The 7,295-nt window shown below is 48.6% G+C and overlaps 1 protein-coding gene across 4 annotated transcripts in view; it reads right to left on the reverse strand.

Moving 5' to 3' along the window:
- EPHB1 (EPH receptor B1) overlaps positions 1–7,295 on the reverse strand; it is a 364,143-nt gene that overhangs the window by 66,465 nt on the left and 290,383 nt on the right. For all 4 annotated transcript variants that reach the window (XR_003370240.2, XR_003370241.2, XR_003370239.2 and 1 more), the window contains exons 7-8: positions 5,539–5,701; positions 353–461 (exon numbers count right to left, since the gene is read on the reverse strand). Coding sequence is in view for 1 of the 4 variants with exons in the window: in XM_026660778.2 (XP_026516563.1) it covers positions 353–461; positions 5,539–5,701 (272 nt within the window). In the remaining 3 variants the exon portion in view is untranslated. The remainder of the gene's footprint in view (positions 1–352; positions 462–5,538; positions 5,702–7,295) is intronic.

Genomic DNA, 7,295 nt, shown 5'->3' on the forward strand with positions numbered 1-7,295 from the left:
GGGAACTGGGTGTGTCTGGGTGCTGGAGACAGAAGCACTTCTTAAGCTGTTTTCAGTTAAGTCTGCAGCTTTGGGGCGCATGGTTCAGACCCTGGGTCTGTGTTGGAGCAGACTAGCGTGTCTGGCTCAACAAGGCAGGGTTCTGGAGGCCCAAACTGACAGAGAAAATGGGCTCAGAGGTAATCTCAGCACATCAGGTGGCAGTCCGAAGGGGATCTCTGTGACAGAACCCATCACAGGCCCCTCCTTGAAGGCCCTGTCACTGAATCGGAGGCACGGCCACTGCATGCCAGGGAGACTCTCCCTTCTGATTGCAAAGGAAAAGCTAAAGACTGTGGGTGAAAAATAGTACCTGCTGCAGACGATTGAAATAGCCACCAGCGAGACAATGAAGACCACACCAGCTGCTGCAGACCCTGCGATCAAAGGCAACTGCTCCCTCAGCTCCGACTTGTAGTCATCTGCAAGGGAGAAAGGCATCTTACGCTCTCTCCTACCCAAGAAAGAGCCAAGAACAAACCTCTCCAGGCCAGATTCTGCTGCCCTTTGGCTAAGAAGTACCTTACTGCCCAAGTTGGCTTCAATGGAGTAAGGCACTACTCGCTGGGAATAAGGGTAGCAGAATGAGACTGAGGCACCAGATATATTGCTCCTCCCACCTCTTGGGCAAGGCCAACCACTTATGGGTTGGGAGCATCACCATAGGCTAGGAAACAGCAAGTCCTGGGCTTGTATAGCCCTGATGTGGATTGTCACACACGACTCGCGTGCGTTTGGGGTTAAAAAATAGAACAGAGAGGTTGGCAGGTTGAGCGAACGTGACACATTTCTGAACCTTGTGAAAAGCTGAAAACCTCCACCTTTTCCTCAGGTCTGGGTCTGGCAGCCGTGGCACCAGCCACGTGGCCACATGTTAGATTATCATGCTACAGGGCTTTGTTTTGGTGCTCTACAGCACACTGACTCACACAAGGTACCTGCTGAGCACCTGCCACAGCAGATCACAACAGACTTCCCGGTGACTGAACACTGGGACTGGGGGGATGGGGTGGGAAGGGGGGAAGGGGTAACTGCACAACCCTTGGCTTTGCACAAGCATCATATGTTACCAAGAGGGAGCTAATCGTGAGGGAGATGGAAGGAGTTTTAGAGCCATGAGCTTGTGGCAGAGGGAGTATTTAGCAATTACGGCTGCGATTTTCAAAGAGAGGTAGAGTTGGGAGCTCCTTTGGAAATCCCAGCCATCATTTACCCCATAGCTACAATGTGACAGCTCATATAGATTGCCTATTCCCTGCCCTTCCCTTAGACCATCCCGAGGGCGTCAACATGCTGGGAACTAGAAAAAAAGAGTAGTCACGAGGAGAACTCTAGCTTCACTGGCTCCTTATATCTACAGAGCTCAGGTGACCATCTTGCAAAGAAAGCTTTAGCTGCAACAGCTCTTCAACTCCATGGAACACAGGGAAGTAGCTGCAGCAACTGAGGAAGTTGATTTCCCAGGTCACACATGAGAAAACATACTATCTGCTGCTGTGTTCTGCTCATTTGAACAGCTCCTTTTGTTACAAAAATGTGACCAAGACACACACACACCGAACTTGCAGCAGCGAAGGAGTTAAAACCAGAAGGGGAGATATGAAAATCCAGAACCTTTCAACAGGAGCTCATCCCAAGGAACTGGTTCTCATTTACATTAAGGCCATTTCAACTGCATGTATGCCTACTTTAAGCCTTTTACACTGTTGGAGTAGTGTATAGGGGCCGTAGTGTAAACAAGAATCAACCCCTAACTCTTTTGTTTAAGTCTATTTAACAATGACCGCCTGGCTGATGGAGATGGTGTAGTTTAACGGATAAGGACACGGCACTGTGACTCAGGACACTTGGGTTCTGATCTGGACTCTGCCGGTGCCCTGCTGCGTGACCGTCCCATCTTTGTGCTTCTGTTTCACCTCCCCGCCTTTGTCTGTCTTGTCTATATAAATGAAAAACTACTTAGAGCCAGGGTTGTCTCTCGCTACGTGTCTGTAGAGCAACTAGCACAACAGGGCCCCACTCTGCATTCCTATTGCAATACAAATAGTAATAATTCATTTTCTAAAGAGTAAGACCTGTTAACTTGTGCCGGAAGCAGAAACCAAGAGGTTAAAGTAAAAGTCCTTCAAAAGGAAGTATTTAGCACTCTTTTTAGCTTTAGTTTTTCTTTTTCACAGTTATTTGCTAGTAACCAGATTTATCTCCTGCGTGCTACTTAAATCCTGAGAAAGTCTCATTTAACGATCAATGATTATTTAATAATCTACAATATCCATTCTTATTAAATTTCAATTAATTGCTTATTGGAAGCAGAGTTTTCTCCTCCCTTCGCTAATCCTGAATATTCAAGACATTCATTTTTTGTTTGAATCCTTTCAATCATTCTGTGTTTTTCCTTTTCCTTATGCTGTTAGATGTTTGCCTGACAGAAAAAATATACAAAAGAACCTGCTGAAGGTTAGCTTCTTAAATACGAGAAGGCAAAATAACTTTTCAGAGAGGAAGGATAGTTCTGTGGTCAAGGCATTTCATCAACACTCTAGAGATGTAGGTTCAATTCCTGACTCTCTCAGAACCTCACTGTGTGACCTTGGACAAGTCATTGAATTGCTCTGAATAAATCTCTGACTGTCTCTTACTGTGTGCCTGCTCTGATATTGTTTGGGGCCCTTAGTTGCTATAGTAATATAAATAATTAACATTTGCCACAGACAATCACACACATCTTTGTGCTTCTGGGCAACAGTCATAGTGCCATATTTTTCTTTTAATGGCTTCTGCGTCTTTGGGCTATAAACTGTCTTTTTCTATACATCTCTGTACATGACTGAACACAATGGGGTCCTGACTGGATCTCCTGCTGCCACCCCAATACAAATTAATATTAATGGGTGAAGATTTTTAACAGTGCTTACCCAGATCACCCAGCTGCCATTACATTTCAGTGATAGTCGGTTCCTAACTCCCTTAAGCCCCTTTGAAAATCCTAGCTGCTGCTAATCCATTTGTACCCACAATTAAGCATGTGCCTTATCCTGCTGGTAGATAGACATCTAGCTTGATTCAAACATGTACAATCTGCATGGGCACATATGACACTTTGTTGGATGTGCAAAATAAAGGCATAGATTTGGAGAAAAGGCTGGGGATCTTTTGCATCTGTGGCATGTTCAGTTCAGTTTATTCCTTTTTTCACTATGACAAAGCCCAAAATAACAGAGCCAAAAGAGAAAGAAAAGACACAGGCTAGGAGGTGACAGAGCTATGGAGTTTCTTCCCTAGCTATAGGCCTCAATTTTAATCCACTCGTGTTCATAGGAGAAAACCTCACATACATGTTCATATCAGACTACTGATCATGTGGTTTCACTGGAGCAATCTAGGTAACTCGTGTCCATCATGTGACGTCCTGGAAGTTCATAAACAGTAGTAGTAATAGCTATTACGGGCCCAATCCTGAGCTGGTGTAAATCAGCAGAGCTCTGTTGTTTTCAGTGGGGCTACTCACATGCTTAAATATTTTGCTGGATCAGAGACAGAATGCTCAGCACCTTGCAGGATTGAGCCTGTGGCATGTTACTCTAGAGAAGGTACAAATGGGCTGGAAATCAGAGAGAACAGACTGCCTTTGGGAGATTTCTGAACTTACGGCTTCTGGACATGTTAGACTACCACAAGAAAAGCCTTTCTTTGCCAATTTCAGCACTTCCCTGAAGGAATGGGGAGTGTTGTGAGAATGAAAGATAATCCCCCCAGTTTATGGTTTTTTTAAGGTTAACAGGCAATTTTTCATGCTAAGAAACAGAGACAAGTTGGAACCAGAGGAATGGATCCAAATATCCTTGGCTGTTGTGTAACTTTGGAGAAAGAACTAGACCAGGGTATGAACTCTGAATTGGACCTTTTAGTACAATGTACTGAACTGAGGAAAGGACCCTGAACACCTCCATTCACTGTTTGGTCTGATTCGGGGTTTGAGCATTGTCCTACTAAACCCAGGGTTGTGAGTTCAATCCTTGAGGGGGCCACTTAGGGATCTGGGGCAAAATCAGTCATTGGTCCTGCTAGTGAAGGCAGGGGGCTGGACTTGATGACCTTTCAAGGTCCCTTCCAGTTCTAGGAGATGGGATATTTCTATTAATTATTATACCTGGACCCATCTGCCCTGAAGAGATTTGGATCAGGTTTAAAATGCTCTGAGATCTGGGGAACGTTTCATGTCACTTCTTAGTTGATTTGAAGCAGTTTGTTCATCTCTTAGAGTGACTTACCAAATATACAACTAATAAACTGTTATACAGAGTAGGAGAGAGCACGTACAGAAAGGATAGCTTCTTTCCAATCTCCTTATTTCAGTCTGTTCTTTGCATCTTTTATTGATGTTACTCAGAGAAGTGCCATACAAATGATTAAAGAGCTGGGGGATTGATTTACAGGAGGGAAGAGTCAAAGAGCTAAATGGGTAGAGCTCGTGAAATGAGAGTTAGGGAGCAGAGGATGGAGGGACATAATCTATTAGAATCTGGAGGGGGTAAATGCCACAGACGAAGTGGAAAGATTTAGGGCCAAAGAAGGAGAGGCTGGAAGTAATGGGATGAAACTGAAACACTGGGGCTGAATATTGGGAAAATCTTCCTGTGAGTGAGGCCTGTTAGAGTGTGAAATAGTCTCTCAAAGGAAAGAGCGGACACTACATTGAGTGAGTGGTTAAAAAAATGCCTGGACCAAGGGTGTGTCTATGCTGCAGTTCGAGGGGTGATTGCAGGTCGGGGAGACATACCGCGATAACTTTACCCTTGCCAGCATGGCTAACAATAGCAGTGTCGAGGTGGTGGTGCAGGCTCCAGCAACATGAGTAGCTCCCCAGCAGCTGCGTGCAGCCCACGCTGAAGCTCCCCCTGCCACGTGTACACTGGTATTTTCAGCCATGCAGTCGCACCTCGGATTGCAGCATAGACCTCCCCAGTGAGCGGAGTGTAGGCAACAACCCTGAACTGGCCAGGAGAGGGACTAGAGCAGCTGGCCTGACAGTTCTCTTCCATCCTTCATTTCTATGCGCATGTGATTCTGTGGCACTCAGATCACATCCCCACCCCCACCTCTGTGCGTACCCCCATACAGCACACGCACTCTAGTGTGCTATATTTCCCAGCTCAGCCGGAAGAGGCTCTTAGCAAGCTCTCCTGAGGTGAGAGGTGTGGGGTCAGGAAGGGGTAAACGTTCAGGTTCTCCCCTGGCTGGCATGCAAATAATCCAAGCCACATACAGACACGGGAAATGCAGTTAAATGGTGGAGGAGAAAACAGAGATAAGAGATTTAAAACAGATTACTCCTCCAGCTGGCAATTAATCAAACATCACTATAAATCACCTGGCTCTCACCACACTGCCCCTCTGGGAGCTGGGGTTTGGAGAGACAGGTTTATTTAATCCAATTACAGCTTGAGCTGCAAGTGAGGCCTCTCTCTCTCTTACCCCCTCCTTTTGCCACACACTTACCATCTGTCAGTGTTTGGAAGCACATTTTCCCGCTGTATTTCCCATAGCCAGCCACTGTCCGGGCTCGCACCTGTACCACATACACCATGCCAGGCCTCAGCCCCTCAATCCTGGCCGTGTTGGTCTGACTCTTGGCCATGGACGAATTGTACTCATTGTGGTCCTGCGGGGAAGAGTAAAGAAAGGCTGGTGTCAATCAATAGGAGGGGATGTCACAGTTCCAGAGCAATGGTAGTCCCATCCAATGGCCGCCCCAGGGTTCTACTCAGGCATGAGGCTCATCCACTGGTGGAATGGGAATATTGGGGTTAAAGCTTTACTGCTCCAATCACCCCATTCCAAGCATTCTGCACTGAAAATACAGAGAACTGAAGGAAGATGCACATGGCCATATTGTCATTAATGAAATGCATGCCTTAAATTACTATATATATGTCCATATATACAGTGTGGTAGTTAGACACATTGCACATGGGTGTCACCCTGCCATGGCTGCTTTGAGAGACCACTTGCAGGTACAAGCTGTATCAACTAGAGGTGGCAGATCTAGACAATGAGGTGACCTTTGCTTCCTCTCTCAGTGCCATTGCAGCACACATACCCCTGCTTACAATCTGACCTTAGTATGGTTCTTTACATGGGCCAATAATCTGTCCCCAGAGCCAGGGCCAGCCTTTGGGGTGGGTTGTCTGGGCCCCTACCCAGGGCAGCCTGCCAAAGAGGGCGCTGTGAGCAGGGTTTGGATTCCCAGCTGACCTGCCGCGGTGCTGGAGAGGGGGTGGGGGGAGAGACCCAAGCTGCAGGGGGCAGTTGGATGACCTCCGGATCAGGGGTGCCCCTCCTCCCCCCGCTCCACATGTGCAGCTGCTGCTGTTCCTGCCTCCCACCTCCTCCCCTCCCCCACCCCTGGCCTTCCTCGTCCTCCCCAGAGCCGCCCCTGGCCACTCCGGACTGGGAGCGCCCTCCTGTCTGCTGGGGGGGAGGCTGTTGTTGGGGTGTCCCCCTTCACCCCCCCATGCTCCCAATTTCCACTAAGCTGGGGTGACGGGACAGGGGGAATCTGTGCGTGTGCTGCTGCCTCTCTGGGTCAGGTGCTGCTGGCTGCTGCTTGTGTCTGAACACAAGCCTTCAGGCTCCTGCCCCGAGTGCTTTCTTAAAGAGATAGCACACGCATACACTCAGGGACACACACACTCCCCTCAACACAACACACACTGTCTCACACACACGCTCTGTCACACACTTCCCTCAAACACACACACAGAGTACCCCCCAACACACATAACACTAGGGCTCCCTGCATTCAGGTCACTTCCCCGCCTGGGCTGTGCTGAGGCATCCGCAGCTGCTGCTCTCCTGCCCTCTCCTTACGCAGCCCAGGGGGTGCATGGGGCAGAGAAGCAGCAGTCCAGTGGGGGAGCAAGCAGCAATGCCAGCTGCTTTGTGCACCCAAGTGGGTCAGTTTCCCCACATGGGTGCAGGAGGGGGATGCAGGGGTTAGGGGTGCAGGAGGTAGGAGTGAAGGGGGCACAGTGCGGGGATTAGGGGCACAGGAGAGAGGTGCAGGGGTTGGGGTGAAGGGGGCACAGTGCAGAGATTAGGGGCACAGGAGAGAGGTGCAGGGATTGGGGTGAAGGGGGCACAGTGCAGGGATTAGGGGCACAGGAGAGAGGTGCAGGGGGTAGGAGTGAAGGGGGTACGGTGCAGGGGTTAGGGGCACAGGAGAGAGGTGCAGGGGGTAGGAGTGAAGGGGGTAC

The sequence above is a fragment of the Terrapene carolina genome, unplaced genomic scaffold, assembly GCF_002925995.2.
Source record: "Terrapene carolina triunguis isolate 2854851 unplaced genomic scaffold, T_m_triunguis-2.0 Scaffold837, whole genome shotgun sequence".
NCBI classification, from domain to species: domain Eukaryota; kingdom Metazoa; phylum Chordata; order Testudines; family Emydidae; genus Terrapene; species Terrapene triunguis.